The 23,029-nt window shown below is 33.8% G+C and overlaps 1 protein-coding gene across 1 annotated transcript; it reads right to left on the reverse strand.

Annotated features, from left to right (window-relative positions):
• Positions 1–6,308: 6,308 nt before the first annotated feature.
• Positions 6,309–9,323, reverse strand: LOC134255525 (uncharacterized). The gene is made up of 4 exons (XM_062738058.1): positions 9,122–9,323; positions 8,861–8,965; positions 6,865–7,429; positions 6,309–6,759 (listed from the first exon to the last, which is right to left on the reverse strand). Exons 1-4 carry the CDS (start codon positions 9,267–9,269, stop codon positions 6,309–6,311), a joined length of 1,269 nt encoding a protein of 422 aa, XP_062594042.1. The 5' UTR covers positions 9,270–9,323.
• Positions 9,324–23,029: the final 13,706 nt, after the last annotated feature.

Genomic DNA, 23,029 nt, shown 5'->3' on the forward strand with positions numbered 1-23,029 from the left:
TAGCGGATGCCAGGTTATTCCGCCAAGTTTCCGTGACACGGAAACCCCCTACGCTCCGATTCCATAAGGTATCCCGAACCACGGAAACCTCTGTAAACCTGAAGTTTCCCGAACATCCATGTAGTTTCCCGTAATGGTAAACCTGAAGATTCCACTGGTTTCCAGAATCAGGAAACTTGATGGAATCGGAGCGTAGGGGGTTTCCGTGGAATGGAAACTTGGTGGAATCTTTAGGTTTCCTTTTACAGGAAACTACATGGAAGCTCGGGAAACCTCACGATTCCTAGTTTCCTTGACCCAGGAAACCATATGGAATCTGAGCGTAGTGGTTTCCGTGGAATGGAAACTTGATGGAATCTCTAGGTTTCCTTATATGGGAAACTACATGGAAGCTCGGGAAACAATATACGTACACTAATCCTTCATCGTTGGCTATTGCATTTATCACAGTCTTAAAGACACTGGGTGGTGAAACCATCTTAACTTTTCACATTTACCAGCTGCTTACACCTTCTTCTTCGTCCTTCTCGATCCTCCAAAAATGGCGCCTCGGGGGGTGCGTCGATTTACCCAAAAGGACCCAAAAGGACCCAAAAGGAACCCAAAAGGACCCAAAAGGACCCAAAAGGAACCCAAAAGGACCCAAAAGGAACCCAAAAGGACCCAAAAGGACTTTAATCAATATATTATAATATATTGAAAATTAATAATTTGAATTAAATTATGAATATTATATTATACATTTACATGAAAGTTGACAAAAAACATACATTTATATTGTTGCAACTATAACAATAACATATAACTTTTATAGCACATCAAACACTAAGTCTGGTCAGGTATGCTTTGATTTCTTTTAGCTGAAATTGACAAAGTATTAATATACTTCTTCTGTTTTATTACCATATCTTACTATACGATATTTATTTAATAAATGAAAAAAAAATTATTTTATGACATGTTCTAGGCATATGGTATCGGGGGTGGGTGGGGTGGGGGACCTCCCACCTCGATCCACTCCAAACACACGCTTTCCACTCAAAAAAACTAGTTTCAGATTTAATAAAATATGAAAATGTTCATTATATATCCATTTATTATCTTTATTTAAAGTACTTTTGGGTTGTTATTAATTTCCTTTTGGGTCCTTTTGGGTCCTTTTGGGTTCCTTTTGGGTCCTTTTGGGTTCCTTTTGGGTTCTTTTGGGTCCTTTTGGGTCCTTTTGGGTAAATCGACGCACCGCGCCTCGGGAAATTGACCAATGAAATAAAGCGCCTACAGAGCGATGCAGGATGGGAAATATAAACTGTTTACATTCACTATGATTAAGTGTGATTATGAGATCTTATATTAGAATTTAATTAAGTTTTCCCCTTTTCATAGAATAAAAAGAGGGGCTCCTAAATATTTTTGCCGATATGATGTGTGGGCCTAGTATATTTAGGGAAAAAAAGCGGTTAAATACATGAGGCAAGAGCAGAAAAAAAAATTGCTTCTTGCTTGACACCTCAACTTATTTGCCTTCGGGACATGGGTTTCGGGGCTTGGTTCTTGGTAGTGGCCGTCCTTGCTGAAAGTAACCCCCCCTCTCCCCGCTTCTTTTAACTGTTACATGTATGATTATGAATTTGTAATGTCACACCAAAGGATGTTAACTTTTTAAAAGCACATTTTTTTTTATTGTAAACTTTCCACAGGTTTCCTAAAAGGCATGAAAATGAGCTACAATTATAATATGATTATCAAGAACAGTTTTTTTATTTCAATAGTGATGATTGAAAAGTTCAGTGTTTAATAATTCATTGCTAATAAATTGTTTTTGTTTTTTTTTTTTTGGGGGGGGGGGTTAAATTACTTATTGAACTCCCTCCTTTTCGGTGTTTAATTAGATTTTGAGCCTGCTATCAATATTACTGGTGGACCTGCTAGGCTTTTCTCTAATTCCTACATGTACATTGCACTTTAAACTCCTTGGCCTTTAGCTAAAAAAATTTCCCACATCATTTTAACACGTAAAATTGTTAAATGAATCAGAATGTTGAAAACCTTTTTCTTAGGAGAGTTATATCTCCAGGTGGAACAAAACTAACATCTAATCAAAGGCAGGAAAATATACTAACAGTATTTTTATTCAGTATTTTAGTCGTGATTGGTATAAGTGAAGTCAAGGGAAAGATTATGTCGAAAGTCATCTATACTCGTTGATGTACAGGGCTGTACTTATGCATACAGCTTTAGCTGGTCCCGCCCTGTATTTCTTTTAATGTTTTTTTTTTTTTTCGTTAAGAAATCTGGTAAGGTATGCTAGTAAAAATAAAATCCCGGTTAGTTTATTACTCTAACGGAAATTACTTTCCTACACATGCTACAGGCCTGAAGATCGAGTCTATTAGTCACGCAAGTTTTTTTTAAAAAAGAGTAGCATGTCGGCGAATAAAAATAATGTAGTGTACAACATAGATAAAGAATGTTTGTTGAAGTATTGACAAACTTCATACCTTTATAGAATGAAATCAACAAAAACTGCACAAAAATACAATCGTGACAACTATACAATGAATTAATTATACAATTAATTCTTTTAATAGATTGCCTTAGCATGTACTACTTTAAAAGCCATTGTTCTTAAAGGAAAACAAAATCATGCAAAATATTATAGACTTTTCTTTATCTAGAGCAATGGCCTTTGGAGAAAAAAAATGGCTGAAAATTTTAAAGTTTGTTAAATATAATGTATACATGTGCATTTAGGACCCTACATTGTAATTTCATGCGAAAAGTGCAGGCGTTTACTACACGGGGATCTGCGTACATATTTAAACAAAAAAAGGAAAAAAAGAAAAACGTTTTATGTGATGAATTATATTATAAACATTTATCTAATAAATGTCTTTGTAGTACGTTAGATTACAAATTTCACACAAAAACCCATCAACAATATTAAATACAGTTTTGATTTCACATTGATCTATTAACGTCATTCTGATTTAATATAATTATACACGACGAGAATTAAGATCTATTCAATACCTATAGAAAATTATTTAATTTCTAAAGAGGATAGTTTTATTTTAAATCAGTAATGAAAATTGAAATAAAAATTCTAAATAGTTTGTTCTTTCATTGAACTTCTTAAATATAGGTTATTTTATAAATATGTTCTCTTGTATAACTTTATTTATGGAATATACAATTTTTTAAATGATAAAAGAAACACGAATCACATCTTAATTTAAAAGAATTTTCGGTCGGAGACTGTGTGTGTACATGCTCGACAACAGCCCATTGTTCCCTTTAGGTGGAAAACCGTCTCAATTCACATAGAATATACAAAAAATACACAGTGACAGGTGTCTTCGCGGCACTTGTCTCCACCTGAAATGGCACGTGAGGACAGGTGTCCCTAATTACACAGGCCGACCATAGTGACTTTTTCAAAAGCGTTTTTTTTTTTTTTTTTTGGGGGGGGGGGGGGGGGGTGAGGGCTTCTCAAGGAAAAAATGAAAAGCAACCCACCTACCCCCAATAATAAAGATAATTATTTAATAAATTAAAAAAAAAAACAATATTCACTATTAATAGTAAAATACTAGTATGATAATACTCAGCCCCAACCAATTCGATGAATGATTCTTATCTGACCAGTTTATATTAATATATTAATTCATATTAAAACAAAATCTTTATCACTTTCTAAACTTGTATTTAAAAACTTGAAACACTAAAAATGTAATTTTGACAAACCAACTGAAGAATTTTTTTTTCCTGACGGATTACCCCGGTATATAAGAAATGCCAACCTCTGTTATCTAACACAAATGCCTGGTAAGGTACCTTGATGTCTTGTGAATACATGTAATTATGTAAAAATAATTCTTCAATGTCAATTGCAAAATATTGGAAAAAATTTTAATTATTTTATTGAGGAACGTCTCACCTGTCCTTAATCAGTAATCGTAACTTGACATATTTCTTTATTTACTTTTTAATCGATCTTTTTAGTAAACCTTTTCTGTAAATAATTTCATTAAATGTACCCTTCCTTAGCTCGATCTTCCATTTTTTCAAAGGAACATTCATCATAGACAGCTTCAAGAAAGTGGGATCGGAAATGATTGATTTCTACATAGCTGCATGCACTTACTTTTTTCTATTCCACTTCACGCATTCTATACGAGTTTACCAAAACTTATGTGATAAATCAAATTCAAAATTAAATTAAATTAAATATAATTCAGTTAAATAAAATTAAATTACAATTGAATTGCGTTCACAGTGCTGAAATATTAAATTAATCACACAGAAATACACATCTAGTTATTTTAACTGTTTGAAACTAATTATTTTGATACAGCATGTAAACACTTTTGAAATATTTCTATAATTGGTAAAAATATGGTAACATAATTAAATATTTAACTTTTTGTAAAATAAAAGGTAGGTGGGTTAGTATTGAGATATACTTTCAAAGTTTCCCTGCCTGGGAAACATGGGGAAAACTACACATTGGTGGCCTCCATGTCGGGAATCTGTATGGAAACCACTGAGGCATGTTTACATGGTTTCCTATCTTGGGAAACTTACGGGAAACCACAGGTTGGTTGTTTCCATATCGGGAATCTACATGGAAACCACCGGGGCATGTTTCCATGGTTTCCTATCTTGGGAAACTTACGGGAAACCACAGGTTGATTGTTTCCATGTCGGGAATCTATGTGGAAACAACCGGGGTATGTTTCCATGGTTTCCTATCTTGGGAAACTTACGGGAAACCACAGGTTGATTGTTTCCATGTCGGGAATCTATGTGGAAACCACTATGTGGTTTCCATAAATTGGAAACTATATGGAAACTACTGATGTCACGATTCCCATACGTTTCCATCGGGTTTCCAAATTTGGGAAACCTGGCTTTTCATCCTGTGGGTATATGATAAGAAAAAAATTAGATGTAGCAAATATGTGAATCTATTCCTATGCCCTATCCGCCAATTATTTTTTTACATTAATCTTGGACTTAAACATACATGTATATGAAACTTGCATATCCGTTGTTGAGTCGTATTAACACTTCTACTTTTTAAATTTTAATCTCTTTATAAAGTTTTTTACCTAACAATCAAGCTCTATGCATTTGTAAAAAGGTGACGACTTCAACTTTTCTATCGTCAACTCCCTTTACTTGTGCAGCAATATACAAGTACCTTTATTACCTGCATACGGAGTTTATATATCTCGATTGATTCGATACGCTAGAGCATGCTCTACGTATGAAGAATTTCTAAAACGAGGTAAATTATTAACAGATCGACAAGTTGGTGAAACAAGATTATCATCAGTCGCGTTTACAGTCATCAGTTTTGCTTGCATGATTTCAAACTAAGTTAACCAATTCTGTTTTAAATTTATAATATTGATTGATTGATTGTATATTTATTAAGGTCCCTCTCGAGAATTTTTCACTCATATGGAGACGTCACCGTATGCCGGTGAAGGGCTTCAAATTTTGACCTCTACTCGGCACTCAGGGTCATTGAGCAGTGAGGGATCTTTTTCGTGTTACGCCTGCCGCTGACACGGGGCCTCAGTGTTTAAGGTCTCATCCGAAGGATCCGCAACTTTCACTTCAAAGTGCCGAGCGCATGGCGAAGGAACAGTTGCTACCCATTTTTTATCGACTTAGGTCAGTCGATATGCGAGATGCGGCCGAGATGCGAACTCACGACCTCCCGATCACGGAGCGAGCGCTCTACCGACTGAGCTACCGTGAACGTTAAATTTATAATAAGAAGAAGGAGAGAAACATATTTTCTTTTAAATTCCTTACATCTTATTATATAAGAAACATATTTAGCAAATATACTTGAATATTTTATCGAATCCTAAACCAGACAATAAACTTTTCTTAAAGATACAATTAAATTCTGAATTATAAAACATCAACCTTTTCCTGTGATTTTGCTTTCATTTTTTTAAGGAGTCTTATATGGCCGTTAACTACCACGTTTAATACAGTACATATTTTTTACACGTATTTGTTTTAATTTTTTTATTTATTTCGTTTTTGTAATAATGACCATGTTAGATAATGTCATATCATTGAGAAATTTTAATACAAAATTTGACTGCGAAATATTTCAGGATGCTACTCCTTGAAGGCATTAAGCATATCTTCTGGAAGTCATTGTCAAGAGACAAAAATGTAAAATCATCTATTGATAATTTAATAGAAAGACATGTGAATTGTAAATTTTAAAGTTTATTAACTATTCTACAATTTGAAAAAAAGATGTGATCGTTCACCAACGGTTAAATCAGATGGAATTTGCCTCTTTCCAAGACAATGCACTTCAGCATATCTTGGCTCACATACTTCTTTAAAGATTCAAAGTTTTTTCCCAAGGATATTACTAAGACTATTTTTCTCACAATATCCAAGTAAAATTCATAGATTCCATCAGATACATGCCTTATATACTTTTCCTGAAGTGAAAAGACACTTGGGTCGTTTTCCTGTAGGGTAAACTCTCTACAGTTATCAAATGGAAAAAAAATTCTGGCAAACTCCATAAGGAGATCCTCATCGTATTCTCTGACGTTCAGTTTTCCATTATTGAAAGCCATGAATGCAAGCAATGTGAACATTTTTCTCTGTTTAGTATTTTTTGAGTCAAGTAAACGAGAAATCTCGCTTTTGATTCTGGTTATTGGAACTTCAATAAATCTACGTGCATCGTGCAAATCCATTTGATTCTGCATTCTACAGATCCAAGCTACACAAGAGGGATATCCCATATACTAGTAGTCAAATCTTTCGAAATCTATGATAGCCGATTTAACACTTTCTTTCATTATGAGTTTATACTTTGTTGGATCTCCTTCTTTTTTAAGAGCGCTACGATTTAGATGTTGATTAAAAATCTCTAGTCTTTCTTCTGTATTTAAGGTATCTAGATCGACATAATTAGTAAAGTATGTTTCATTTTGAAAATAATCTGAATGTATCTTCCATGTTAATGTTGGAATTGTGACAATAGCGTAGAACCTTTTTGACGAACAAACATTATCAAAGAGCTCTTTTACTTTTTCTATTAGGCCCTGAATTTCATCCTTGGACTGCAGTTCGTAAAACATATCGTCTAAAACAAACAATGCTTTGTTTGTTAACCTAGGTATTCCATTTTCCAATACATCATGGATCCAGTGTACTTGGCATTTGGTATTAGATATCTGGTTGATATTATCAGCTAATTTTTTCGCTAAGTATGTTTTCCCGGATCCCTGAACCCCTCTGAGAACAACAAACCTCTTTGTAGCAAGACAACTTCTTGCGCGGGTAAATGTATCATTTGAAGTGTCCATTAGAAGGGATAGATTAATACCTTCCCCTCCATCTTGTTCTGATGTTGGTATTTCTCGAGAAGAATTACCTATGATTGAAAAAATTTATATTTTAAACATTTCAAAAGGATATCAAAGTTGAACGTTTGGCGTGACTCTGGCAAATCCGGTTAATTGGTTGAAATCAAATTGTAAAATGCATTTGTGAAAAGAAAATAGTATTAGAGTTTTTGCATAAATAGCATAGTATTTATTAGTAAGAATGATAACAAGTGTGAAAACTTTTTTTTAATTAGGGTTTATCAACAAAGGTTGTATATGAGAAAATCTAAAATTTTAATACATCTTTGTAAAATATATGCTGCGTCTTTCTAGTTTTGATTTTTTTTTACTTGAAGACATAACATTCACTTACGCCGCTTTCTAATATAGAGAAAGAGGATTATTGAAGAGAGAAGAAGGATAATTGCGACTGCAATTATTACAAGGTATTCCATATGCATTGTTTTGGTGAAGCCAGTGTCAGTGCTAACTGTGCTATAATCCTTCTCTCTTTTTCTCTATTAAGAGAGCAAAATTATGAATTAAAAAAATCAATAGCAAATATCATCTGCATTTTATCTAGAAAAAAAACTCAACGTTTTTTTTTTCCCTTATTTACTTTAAATAAATCTAATTTAGTCATGATCCGCGGGCCTGATATCGAGATGAATTTATTTAAATGTCAAGTTTATATTTTTTTTTAGAAATATACCACAAAAGTTATTTGTGACCACTGATTTTGATATTATAGACAGATATTTTTTTCTAAAGTATCAGACAAAAACATGCAAAACTCCTTATTTCGAAATTTTTATGTGTGCACAGAAAGATAAAGACTTCAAAAAACTGTAATCATGCTTAAGAAAAAAGTGAACTTACGTTTTCTCCATGTTGATGCGACAGCCATTTTCTAACAAAACAATAACAAAAATGCTCGTAAATACTAGGCAGTTTCGGCGTTTGCAAAATACGGTGCTTTTTTAAACTCAAATTGAAAAAAAAAAACATTAAGAATGTATCGTACCTATGCCCTTGTTCACTAAATCTACTCCAGCTTTTTGCACCAACAGTTTTAAGATACTATAGTATTTTCCTTATTTGCTGCACGGGTTGTTTGAGCCAAACTGCACAGCACAAGTAATTTTAAATTGAATTTTCACACACAGAGCCATTTGAAAAACAATGGTTAATTAAATATTAATGTAAGCCACTTTAAAGAACTTTACTTCTCTAGGCAGCAAAAAAAATGTGGTCTTGAAGAAATAAAATATTTTATCTAAAATAAATTTGGATGACCTAAATATTTGCACAGCTTCATACAAAAGAAGGAGAAGCATTAATTTAATATATATATATATATATATATATATATATATATATATATATATATATATATATATATATATATATATATATATATATATATATATATATATATATATATATATATATACTCGCGACCATTTTCGAAAACATACCTCTATATACATAATTAGATTTGTAATTCCCTAATGAGCAGTTTGTCGTATTGCAGAAAATAGAATCCAGCATTTTGGCTCCAATATCGTAAACAGGACATCTACCTATTAATACAATAAGGTACATTACAATGAATATGCGTAGTTTAAACGTATTTAATCTTTTTAAGTGAAATAATAGAGAGAAAAAAAGCAATTTTTACTGTCTTTATTCGTTATTTCGAATCGAAGAAATATACATAAATAACTGTAAATCATTACTTTTTTCAACCCATATTGGTTGAGTGCATAGCCATCCAATCCGACCGAATTCGTCTTGCAAACAGTGGAAATATTCTGAGGGATTACAAATCGAGATTGATACTCTATCCCAGTCCTCATATGGACACTGACTTAAACTTCTGTTCATCTTCTAAACGTTAACTTTTTATCAGATTAATTAATCCTTGTAGTCCTTTCAAACAGGTATTTCATTCACCTAACGACAATCAGTCTACTTCCGCATACATGTCTGTATTGCGTGCACATTTAATTCCACAATTCTTATCGATTACTTGCTGTGGAGATATTTTTAATGAACTATGCAAAGTTTGAATTTTTTTCCACAATGTACCTTGTAATAACCATTGACCTAGATTTTGCACATGTCACAAACTTTTAAAGATAAAAAAGTTAAAGATCTCTAAAAATGATTTTTCTTTCATATTACATGTCTTTGAAAGACAAAATTTGCATAAGTCAAACGTCACAAGTATATCGACCTGGAATACACGTCAAATTGCACAATGTGTTACCTTTTCTCCCACACTGCTCCCCATCTACAACCCTGACACCTTATGTAGATACGATGGGAATTTTCAGAATAAATCTAAGAAACGAATGTTATATAATTATAGAGAAAACAGTATTCGAGGTAAATGTATATCGAAACAACACGAATTGAAAGAATTGGAGAATTAAGCAAATACGGGACTCAAAAACATTACATCTAGAAAAGGTGCTATGGAGGAGTAAACATTCCATGTTGACCGGTCTCATACATTGTGCTCTTTGTCACATTCGGGGAATCAGATAAATCCTTTGTGAATTCAGATAGTTAATATGATCAGTAACTGTAAATCACGTTTTATTCTCGAGCTATTGTCGTGTAATAAAGCAAGATAGTGTGCCAGCAGATTTCATTCTCGTGTATATTAGTATTCCTGAAGATTATATAGAGTAATAACCACAATTCGTGAAAATATTTGTATAGCTAAAAAGAGTTTATGACCTTTGTGAAAATAAAATATGCAAAAAATCTACAGTAGCCCTTTAGTTGGTATGAAAAACATCAGACATCATTCAGCTTAGTCACAGATTGTTTTGCTGACAAGGTTATTGTAACGACAAAAGCACTTGCGAAATGCCGACTTTAAACGAGACTGAACTTGCACCATCAATTTGTTTATCAGTAGCTTAATGGTTTAAAAAATGTTCGTTCGCTGTGTAAGCCCTTGTATTTCGAATCAACTGGGAGAAAATTCATATTGAATTGCTACAGCCTATTAGAAGAAGATTGCGACATTTATAACATTTATCTGATGTTTTATTAGAAGGCCACAATTAACTTTTTTCTTAGAAAAATTCATATATATATATGACAACAAAATGCCAGACTATAAGGGCCTATCATAAACTGATATTATGTTGTAGATTTATCTAAATGTCGTAGAAGGCCACAACATGTTTTGATATAATTCTGCTTAATATTATGCTTACAGATTTTTTTTCACAAATTTTGTTTTACACACTGAATTGCTTGCGGATTTAATGCAATTTTCCAAGAAAATGACAATATAGTACGGTGGGTGTGTCCGGTCGGTAAAAGAAGCTTACTCCTCCATGTCACTTGATTCTACCTTTGATGTTTAAGAGGGTTTTGTTGTTGTTGTTTTTTTTTTTTTTTTTTTTTTTTTTTTTTATCCTGATTTGTTTTGTTTGACAGGACTTTAGCGCTTGCAAACTATTTGTGAGCTCCTTATTTTATGAATATTAAAATAGGGTCTTCACAATTGCTACACATGGGAATTCTTGTCAGGAGACCTGATTTTAAAAATAAAATGCAACTACAAGTTAATCATGGAACATGGAAGTGAGATAAAATGATTTATCTTTGTACCTTCATACGTCAAATCTGGCGAGGGTCCAAAAGATTATTGATTAGATGCAAAATGAAGCCCTAATTAAGAGTTAATTTTTTAAGTGATCTGCCTTTAAGATATGACGGTATGAATGTTTTATTCAAGTTTCATTTAGTGATAATTTATATTTCCCTATTTCTGATTATCACACATCTTTAACTGTGTCGCAAAATTTTTACTCTGTTGCACGCATATAATGTGAATCGTTACTGTGTCGGAGAAAATTTTACTGTGTCGGTGCCAAAAAAGTAAAACAGTTCATGAAGAACCCTGACTATGCCAGAATATTTCGTGTCTCTCAAAACTGCGAAAGGCTTACCTTCGGCATATCAAGCTGAAATAGGAAAGTTATTTTTTATAGCAAGATGAAGAGTCCATATTTGAAAACTCACCTGCGTTGGAGTTTGTTACATTGCTTGTCGGTAAAAGAGTAACGAAACTTACCTTGGCCACGGTTTCATCTTACGCAGTTTCCTCATTTACATGATTCTTATGATTAATTTTAGATCGTGTGAGCTAAAGGCTCGAGTCAGCTTTTCTGCACTGAAGAGTTTTCTACATTTGTTTATCTGTATATAGTTTTCTTTCGTGTCTTGTATGTTGTTTTTAAAGTTCCACCATTTCCAATACTCTCCCTAGATCTACGCCTTTCAACTAATTTTTAAAGTTGCAGACATGGTAAAAACATTTCATAGATAGATTTATATGTTATCAAATAAGAAAATAATTTATAATTATGCATACCTTTAAACAAATCATTAAAAAGTTTAATTATTTGTAGTTGACTACATCGATGTTGTGTTTAAGGACAGGTAACTCGGGAGTGAAAAATGACCAACAAAGTTCCAATTTAAGAATTATCATTTATAGGAATGACATATAGGATGCTTCAGCATTGGTATTGTAATATACTTAAAAGGGTTTCGCTCATTGTTTTGTACACAAAAGTGTTGACCAAAAGATAGAGAATGTCTTCACTCTATCTGAAATAAAAGGGTCAAATGAATGGGGAACAAACTATAGTTAATATTTCAACGCTCTTTGACGATTGTTATGAATAAGAAAATACTTTAGCACTTCCTATATATATACACATTATATAATATATTAACATTAGTGCTAAATTTTAAAACCATCGGATTCTACTGACAGCAAAGAAACACTTGGGAAATGCTAAAAACTGACGGGTATAAACAGTTAGATTTCTCGGACCTGCTCATGTTTCATTAATGAGTTATTGTTCATAAGAGCGAACACCTAGCGGCAACTGAAAGGCTTACTACATCTATTTAAATCAAACTGTCCACAAAGTATTTTAGGTGAAGAAAACTTTAAATGTTTATACATGTATAAACATGTAAAAAATTACTCTCTATTGAAAAATTAAATACCAATTTTTTTTACACAACTTACATGCATGTAGTGTAGATTAACTGTCTCCAAGGTACAGCTGGACATTGAAGTATTTACAGATAGTAAACAAATCATAAACCTGGTGGATAGTTTTACAAAGAAATACATAGGAAGAAGTCTCGATAGCAGCTGAGCCATTGTTAGACAAAGGACTTCATGCGGCAATGGCCAATATATCCCCCAAAATCAAAATTTGACGAAGAAATATATAATTATATTTTAAAACAGGGGGTATATGCAGACTTCAAAGAACTGAATAATTCCATGCGCCATGGCGTCATATGATTGATAGGACGTCAGGAAAATGACGTATGTTCAAAATTTCAATGATCTCTACAGAATATGGTTTATATTACGTCAATATTTTGAGCAAAAGTCACCGAGCGCAGATCTGTCCAAGCTCAATATTATGATATAATGTGTAGAATGAAAATATCAATGAAATATGTAAATATTGTTCCTGAGCAGACCTGCGTTCTCTAAGTTTTATAGTAAAACATAATTAGATAATCAGAGATTACAGAGCTCAAGCCAAGTAAGTAAGTAAGGCAAAGCCACACTTTTAACTATTAAATACATCCAAAAATGCTAATTTCATGCAATGTTGATCTGATTCTTTGGAATAGATCCATATAAAAACTTCAACCTAGTTCTTCGTCATGAAAACGTAATTAAAATCCAGCATCTGAAGCTAGTTTGAGAGTTTACAGATGTTTGAGAGTTTTCAATGTAGGTCAGATTCAGCATCCGAAGCCAGCCTGGTAGTATGCATCCTAAGATGTATCATCCATGCAAGTTAAGTCGTTAAAGGGCTAATAGTAACTTGGAATTTAAACCTGCTACAAAAACTTTAACCTGTTCATTCATCCAGAAAATGTAGGTCAGATTCAGCATCCGAAGCAAGTCTGGTAGTATGAACCCTATGGTGTATTATCCATGCAAGTTTAGTTGTTATTGGGCTCATAGTATCTTTTAAATGAAACCTGCACCAAAAACTTTAATCTGTTCATTCAGCCGGAAAGTGTAGGTCAGATTCAGCATCCGAATCAAATCTGGTAGTATGCATCCTTAGATGGATCATCCATGCAAGTTTGTCCTTTTTGTAAAAGTACTTTTGTAAAAGTTTATTTCATATTTTTCTATTTTAATTGCATGAAAAAATTCTTTTAATTGTTTTAAAATCTTAACTTATTTTATTGCTATATGGTATTTTTGAGAAGCAGAAAATGAGATATTTCATATGCCGCCGTTCTGCTTAAAATATACCACGCTTTTTTAAACTCAGTTAACCATATCTACTTCTAGTTGTCCAACTACATTATCATTCTGAATTTAATGTCTTAAAATATCTAAAACATTCATAAGCAAATTTACTTTTGAATATTTTACGTAGTCAGAAGCCAGACAAAAACCCCTCCATGCTGCCATTGAAATTGTTCCAAGAATAAAAAAAAAGTCAATATCCAATCATTTTTCCTGCTAGAGTTGTTCCTTTGTGAAAATTTTTAATGCAACGCAAATATCTTCAAATTAATTTTGGAAAAAAAATATTGTACAAAAATATTATTCTTAATCAAAAGTTGGCGGTTTTTTGTCGGCCATACTAGCAATTTTAATTAGATTTTTTTCGCAAAACACACTTCCATTCGCTAGCAATAAATAAATTTAAGTTTACTTAAAAAATTTTATTGTAATCAATAAGTGTCCTCCTTGAATGTGAAAGTCTGAAATATTGTATAGCTATGCTTTGTAATGGTAATTTTGTTTCATGTCTTACCGAGGTAGGAGAGGCAGAGAGTGACCAATCAAAATCTGACCAATCAAAATCTAACAAATGAAATTCTGACCACACGGTGGGTTACTCTGCCTTTTCTCCCATCTACATCCTTGGAGGACGGACGTTTTTTCAAAGTTTGTTATTTGAATTTGTTAAAGATTTTGGTGAGTAAAATTATTTCATTATGTCTTCTATGAGTAAAACCTCAGTTGTCATTCTTGGACACTCAGTTGTGCGTCGTTTTCATGAATTCTTGAAATATGGTGACATTAGGTATTCTGCGAGCCTTGGTCTTGGAAAAACGCATTCCGTTTTGTACAGGGGTGTGGGTGGAAGAAAGGTTCGTGATGAAATATCTAAGGATATGGAGAGCGTGTTTGCTTTAGGTCCAGATGTAGTTGTTCTAATGATTGGGGAGAACGATATTAGTTCTAGTACCGACGCTACCTTGTTAGCTGCAGAAATTGAATCTGTGGTATCGGTAATGCATCGCCGCTATAAAGTTGCAAAAATAATTGTTTGTAAATTATTGCCACGATTTGGTGTTCGTTTTGGGTACAATGATATTGCAGACAAAATAAACGCAATATTAGAGATGCATTGCCAGCACTGGGTTATTGCGTATTTTGGGAACATGGGAATTATTTCGTTTCTACCCGTGAAGGAGACTGCAGTCGTAAATTTGTTCACGACGGAGTTCATCTGAACAGTCAGGGGAATGTTCATTTATATAGGAGTATAAGGGGAGCTTTAATTTCAACGAGAAAATAGATTAACATCAAATTAATAAAAGTTTGTCACTATTTTGTTACTTTTATTGTTTGTCAATTTTTCAGATAGTTATTCATTGAAATTATACAATATTTTGTTATTTTAACAGTACGATAGGCATTTAGGATGTCTCGTAATGTATAACAGATTTATGCTTTTTCTGTGAAGAAAATTCAGTTGGAAAAGTATCAGACAATTTTATTGTTTTGTTGTTAGGATAATTTTTACAGTACTTTAGGCAGATCCTAAGTACAAGTTTCAGGCAGTTTTTGTACTTGCCAAGTTTCAACTTGTTGTTGCTATCTCCTTTATATAATATTGTGTCTTGTACAAATAGTTGTTTTTCATTATTCATTTATCACGGTTTTATTGTTCTGCAACTGCGCTTAGATACATTTCAAGCCCTTCAAGTACCTCGTTTGTAGTAGTGATGAAAACAATTAACAACAGCCGAACAGGTAGTTATCTGTGAGAAAGGCACTACAGCCTTCTTTGGAATTTGACACGGTGCGAGGGGTGTCGGCTTCAAAGGTGGTGATTTATTACTTACGTCAGCCTTTCGTTTTATGTGGCGGATAGTTCTTACTGATCAGCAGCGGCTTAGTTATGTTGACTAATGGCATTTTCAGTCGCACAATGGGTGCTTTTATTGGCTTACGGCAATTCGGGAAAGACAGGTCTGTTCCTAAACACTTTTGGTTCTACTATTTACTATATTTCCGGAAAATGTTTGTCAACAACTGTTGGTGATACAGGGTGTTTTATCGAAAATCGGCAGAATCAATTAGGTGAAAAATTAATTGTAAGAAAAGGTTCATCACTTTATAATTTGTTGTATTAGATTTACACATTGTATTGAGTCATGAAAGTGGTTATATAATGTAATGTTAAATGTCAATATGCTCAAATACGTTGTCATGTAACTGACTCTTACAGTTAGGGCCTACACTGGCTACAGTGAGGTCTTACAATTCTTGTTCATTGTCAATTAATGCCGAAGCCTTTTACAGTTTATATTTATACATAACATAATTTATTGGATACATACTTCTTCCTAAATTATAAATTTCCATAGGTATATTTACCAGCATTATGCCAGGCAAAAGGAATAAAGCCCAACAGTCCAAAACAAGTCAGGCGAAAAGACCACGTCGTGCACAGAACGGAACTACAGGGTCCACTACCACTGATACTGTGGCTGTCGATACAAGCACTCAACCCCTTGATGTTCCTTCTGAAACCTTGGCTGCATTAACCCAAACCATAACAAAGTCAGTCACGGAGAAGGTGTTAGCAGAGATAAAACCATTACTGCAACATCAGGGGAGTATCTCTGTTAATAATATAGGGGGAGAAAGGGGAAATAATGCTTCCACTACATCAAGCAATAGCTTAACAGCAAGTCCTTCTGGGTCAGTTTGTCAAATAACAAATAAGTCAGTGGATGCAGGTATCTCAGGATTGGTATCAGGCGCTGTAATCAAACACAGTTCACAGATTGTAGGTACTGAACTTCCACCTGCAGCAAATGTCGGTAAGAAATCAGGTTTTGTAAGCTCATCAGTACCGATAGAGGCAAACTGTTTCTGACAAAATAAAATCAAAAATTTGGTCAAAACAATATGTTGATATGGCTCTGTTGTTAAAAAAGGAAAAGGGGAAAAGTAAATATTCTATCAAGGTAGAGGAACAGGATCAGACAGGTAAGGTGGTAATCCACAATATGCGATCCACAGATGACGACGAAGTTAGAGATTGTTCGTTATCCCTGCATGACTGGGTAACTGCGTGGAATAGGTTTGTGACAATATATTGCATTAAAGATACACTTGCATAGTCAAAGCTTGCAAAACACATGGAATCAGTAAGGCAAATTGCAGAGGAAAAAGGGATTGGAGAAAATATGATAAGGAGTTCAGGGAACTCATAGAACAAGGTGAGGTAGAATGGGGTGATGTCCATATGGAGATATATGTTAATGCTCGCCTCAAACAATCAGAAAAGAAGTCAAGCAAAATAACACCAGACCGTTCGTCATTTGGTATGTATGAGGAAATCCCTCAGGGGTCATGCTTTGCCTATCACAAAGCTGGAAGGTATTGTAGGCTTGGTTCATAATGCAAATTCCAGCACAGATGTTATAATTGTGGTGGCTTCCATCCAATCTATATATGTAAAAAACCAATTCAACGGCCATTTCGTGTCTTGGACAAATCCAGAACCCAAAAACCATTTCAAGGAAATGGCACATCAACCAACACAGGTAATGCTAAATTCTCAAAGCCAACCTATCCCACAAAAGGGTCCAACTCCAGTAAATCCCAGTAGATTAGAGTACTGGTTGGTGGGGTATGATAAGGCAGTAACAGAATTTTTAGTCAATGGTTTTCAATATGGTTTCCACATTGGTTATACAGGGGAAAGTAGAAATACTCTTTCAAAAAATCTAAAATCAGCACTGGACTTACCAGAAGTTATTAGCAAAAAGTTAGAAAAGGAGATAAATTTGGGTAGAATTATGGGTCCTTTCAAAGAGAAACCACTGCCAATTTTAAATTGTTCCCCTTAAGGTCAAGATCTAGTAAATGAAAGGTGCCTACAGATTTATCAAACTTGAGAAATAAATTCCTTTATTGATGCTTTACAACTTTAGCTTGTTCAAATAAGGTGTTTCGGGGCATAATTTGTAGATAAACAATATGAAAAACTGTATTTTAAACTGTCATTTTCAATGAAAAATTAAGAAAAATGGTCATGAATATAAAAGTTTTTCTCATATTCGACAAAGGAAATGTATCCAGATTGCCTACAGTCTCTCAGAAAATGGTAATTAGTATGTTCATTGCCTTTACTTTAAATCAATATCAAATTTAATATAGGTATCCAGTTTATTTTTCATACAATTTCAACTTGAATGTCATGAAAATACCCCATTTTCTACATAATTCTGCTAAAGCCGTAAAGTACGGGAAAAGAAAGTTGAAATTGATTATGACGTCATAATGGATCTAGCACCAAAAAGTAGTCTCAAGTTATTTACTAGATCTTGACCTTAAAGTCTAGTAAGCAAGAAAACAGAGGGTGAGTACCGTATGATCCATCATTTGTCATATCCGGAAGGTGAGACTGTCAATGATGGCATACCCGAGGAAGAGTCATTTGTTCAATACTGTTCTGTAGAGGATGCCATTCAAAACATTAAGCAGTGTGGGAAAGGATTCTATTGTTGCAAAACAGATATTTCTAATGCATTTCAAATTATCACAGTTTGAATACTTTGGTTTCACTTGGCAAGGTCATTGGTATTTTGACACATGTCTTCAGATGGGTTGCAGTTCTTTCTGTCGTATATTTGAAAGGTTTAGTACAGCACTTCAGTGGATTGCACAAGAAAAATTAGGAATTAAATTTATGACTCATGTATTAGATGATTTTCTAATTGTTGACAAATCTGCGACAGAGTGCCACATAAAACTTGTGGCATTTTTAACAGTTTGCGCCGACATAGGTGTACCTATGGCTGAGGATAAGACATTTGGTTCTAACAAGGTAATGACTTTTCTGGGATATGAATTAGACACCGATATGATGGAGGCAAGGTTACCTATTGATAAAGGTAAAAAATGTAGAGAAACAATTGAACAGCTTTTACCAAGCAGAAAAATTACTTTGAAGGATATGCAGTCAGTGATTGGTCTTCTTAATTTTGCTTGTTATGTGGTCTTGCCAGGTAGAGCATTCTTAAGGCGACTTATCAACACTACTATTGGCATTACAAAAGCATATTATCGCATTAGACTAAACAAAGAAGTAAAAGCAGATTTATGTACTTGGTTAGCCTTCTTGGAAAAATTTAATGGTAGGTCAGTTTTTTTTACCAGATAGGTGGGTTGATTCCAATGAATTAAAACTGTATATAGACGCTTCAGGATCTATAGGATATGGGGCAGTGTTAGGTGGGCACTGGTTCTATGGGACTTGGAATGATAATTGGAAAAAAAATGTAATATTTTACTCTCTTGGAATTTTACCCAATAGTGTTAGATCTTAAAGTTTGGAGTCATATTTTTAAAAACAAATGCATTTTTTTTTACACAGACAATTATTCCCTTGTGCATATCATTAACAAGCAATCGTCTAAGGATAAAAGTATAATGTATTTGGTTAGAGAGTTAGTGCTAATTTGTTTGCAGTCTAACATTTTGTTTAAAGCTAGGCATCTGGGTACCAAGGAAAATATTCTATGTGATTGCTTGTCTCGTTTGAAGGTGCAGCAGTTCATCAACTTGCTCCTTGGATGGACAAAGAACCAACGATGATTCCCAATCTGCCAACATTACCTCCGTAGAACCAGTCTTGAGGAACCTGTTGACTTCAACATTGGCACCAGCTTCCACTCAAGCATATAAACGGGCATGGTCTATTTATAGAAATTTTGCAGACAAATTTGATATAAGTAATGATCTTCCGTTGTCTCAGGAAACTTTGGCTTTGTTTATCTCTTATTTATTTGCTGAAGGTTATGCAGCCTCCTCTATCGTGTCATTTATTTATCAATAGCATATATACATAAAATTAATAATTTGCCTGACAATACATCATGCTTTCTCATTCAGAAACTATTAAGTCCCTGTCGCAAATCAAGACCTTCAGTGGATATTCGTTTACCAATAACCAAGGAAGTTCTGCATAAAATTTGTGATGCGTTAGAACATACAGTATCGAACATATATAAAAGGGTATTATTTCAATCAATGTTTTTATTGGCTTTTCACAGCTTCCTCAGAATAGGAGAGATAACATCAGTTTGCACTGCTAATAAGGTTTTACAAGTTTCACAGATTACTTTTCAGAAAAGTAAAGTTTTGATTCACTTTCAAAATTATAAACATTCTGATGGTAAAGTTTTTACTCTTACAATTAATTCTTGCAACTCTTTAAAATATTGTCCAGTGGGGGCATTAGAACACTACATTAAGATGAGAGGGAGGACCGATGGGCCCCTGTTTTGCTACCCCCAAAACACTGCAGTCACAAGGCAAGAATTTTCAAACATATTAAAGCAAAGCCTCATGTTTTGTAATTTGGATGTCAATAGATTCAAAGGACGTTCCTTTCGAATTGGAATGGCCTCTTACTGTGCATCACGGGGGATGAGCGATAGTCAGATTAGATTCCTGGGTAGATGGAAATCGGATGCATTTAAATATTACTTAAGACACGTAACACCATGTTGATATATGCTTGAGTGGAAGTGGATCCTCGGAGCAGATTTTGTTTTGTTATTTGTGTAGGATCTCGACTTTGAAGTGATTTTCAGGAGCATTAACTTATGGGGGTATATGTTTATCCCTCATCCAGAACAATAGTGCCTAAGTCATTTGTTAATACTTAGGCTGGTAGGTGACAAGATCGCGTGCATATAAACATTTAAAACGGTGAGGAAGCTTACAGTGTGAAATATTTTTCAATATGGGGGCATATGTCTATCCCTCATCTGAAACATTGCTCGAGGTAGTCTTTAAGTGAATACCACACACATGTGAACTTAGTAAAAAACAGCGAATAAGATGATGATTTGCGACTATAAGGGCATATGTTTATCCCTTATCGAACATTCTACAGAGTCATTCTTTAATACTTGGGACCCACAGACAGCATACACTTGGATTAGTAACCTCATTTGGTTGTGATGGGGGCATATGTTTATCCCTCATAAGACACTTGTGAATTCAAATTTTTTTATCAAATTTGAATTGTAAAAGATTAATAGAAACAGTATCTTGTCATATATATATTTCATGAGAAAGTTGTTTTGTTGCATTACGGGACATAAGTTTATTCCCATTTTTGAAATGTACAGAAAGTTATTAAAATTTTACTCACTTTTGGTATGATTTATGTTTGAGGTGTGTTGCCATTTATTTTTCCTTTATGGGTCTGAACTTTCCCTAGTTCGTTCAAGTCAGTGGCGTTTTCAGATCCATTTTCATGATTTTTCTGTTAAATCTAAGTGGTAATTACTGTAAATTTGGATTATCTCCCTTTACAAAAATGGTTTTATTTCTCATCTTGATATCTTGTGTCTGCTAAAAATCATATGGCATTGTTAATAATACTTTTGAGAATTTCAAACAAATTATTAAACGTCACAAAGGTGGCAACACACGACAAACTGTTTTACAGACTTTTTACTCATTGAAGGAGGATAAGATAAGGTGTTCTAGCGTTAAAAGGATTATGGAAAGAAATTAACCAGTTGATGGGTAACCGGGGTATCAAAATACTTATTGCATTAAAATAAACATATATATAAATATCCGACAAACATATATATAAATATCCACTGTATATGTCACAGTTGTAATTAAATTATAATGAAATATTTGCTTTGATGCTTTGCGCAATATTTAGTGCGTATTGCGATTGGCGCGCATAGCCAGTCGAATACAACCGGTTTTGCAGGTATGTGAGAGCCATGTGCGAGTGTTTTGTTTTGTACAGGTGAATTTCTATTTTTAGCATTTCCTTTACGTATGACTGACCAGTGACCTACCATGGACCAATGGATTTCGTTATACTAAATTATATGCATGTTTTACTAACCCGTGCACTATATAAAGTAAGAAACCCGCCGAAATCCCCACCCCAAGCTTTACAGCCTTTACGGTAGCAGATTGCTATATATATATATATATATATATATATATATATATATATATATATATATATATATATATATATATATATATCATCACAGATCGATTCAATCGATGTTCAACGTATATTTTCATTTCTTATTTAATACTGGATGCCTGGTAAGATGTTCATTAATCTTGTAATTCATTTACTTGTTTAATTTATGTAACGATCTACTGGCAGTCGTTTGAATATCTTAATTAATTATCACTTTTCGTAAATGTCGAAATGTCTTTTTGTTTCGTGTTTGTCTATGTGTATTGTTTTGTATGAGTGTTGTGACAGTGTTTTCTATTTTCTAGGTTTTTCTTTATATCCATCAATAAATTGTAAAACGATCGAACCAGTTTTGTTTTGAATTCTTCTAACAAGACCGTGACCTTGTGACATATGGCGCCCACGCATCTCTTGATGTTACTGTGAGGGAAACCAGGATCCAGATTCCAGTTCCTGGGACAAGGCCGAAACGCCAGTGCCGCTGTGACGACCAACGCCCAGATTCAAAATAGTAGGCCTACATCTATATCTTTTCTACGTACATTCTACATTCTTTAGTCATGACAAGTGAGTTCTGTTCATGATTGTACTCAGTACGAGCTTGGAGTCCGTACGGAATGTGTTTGAATTCAGTGCACTTAATATTACGCTAGCTACTTGTTAACATTTTCTGAACCTGCTGTCTACCTGAGTTCATTTCAGGACAGGTGTCCACTGTCCAGTGATCCGTGAATTTATTGACATCTGTTGTGTTCGAGGAAAAGAGTTCGCGCAACGTTGTGAAATTACCGCGGTGTAACCATGCAATTCAGTGATCAGTGAAAAATAAAACCCATCCAGATATATCTGTGCTATTAATTATTTTCATGTTCTGTGTCTTTCTGTTGTTGTATTGTATTGTACATGTGTGTGTATTATTTTATGTTTAATGTAATGGTGTGTGAGGTTGCCAGCTTTGTGAATGCTGTGTGCAAGGTGCGTGTTACTCATGTGTAAAAAGATCGGGCTCGCCATTCAAATTTTCAAGTGTTTTGCTTTTACACTTCCGGAAGTGTAGAAAAATGTGTTTCATAAACTCTTTGCTGTCAAACGCGTCTGTTCAATAAGGTAAACAATTTTTCTGTGTATATTGAATGTCTGTGATGTATTTTTGTTGACTGTCAATGTTTATTCTTGTCCGTCAATGTCATTGTCTGTTGAACATTTTGTAGCTATGGAAGATGATTTTTTTCCACTCAAGTTCTGAAAAAACTTTTAGCCCCATATTAAAGCACTAGTTGTGTAATTTCCAAAACTGTTTCATTTTCTAGATTTGCTTGAAAAATAAGGAAG

Source organism: Saccostrea cucullata, unplaced genomic scaffold, assembly GCF_032062105.1.
Source record: "Saccostrea cucullata isolate Sc308-1 unplaced genomic scaffold, CSIRO_AGI_Scuc_v1 ctg2019, whole genome shotgun sequence".
NCBI lineage: Eukaryota > Metazoa > Mollusca > Bivalvia > Ostreida > Ostreidae > Saccostrea > Saccostrea cuccullata.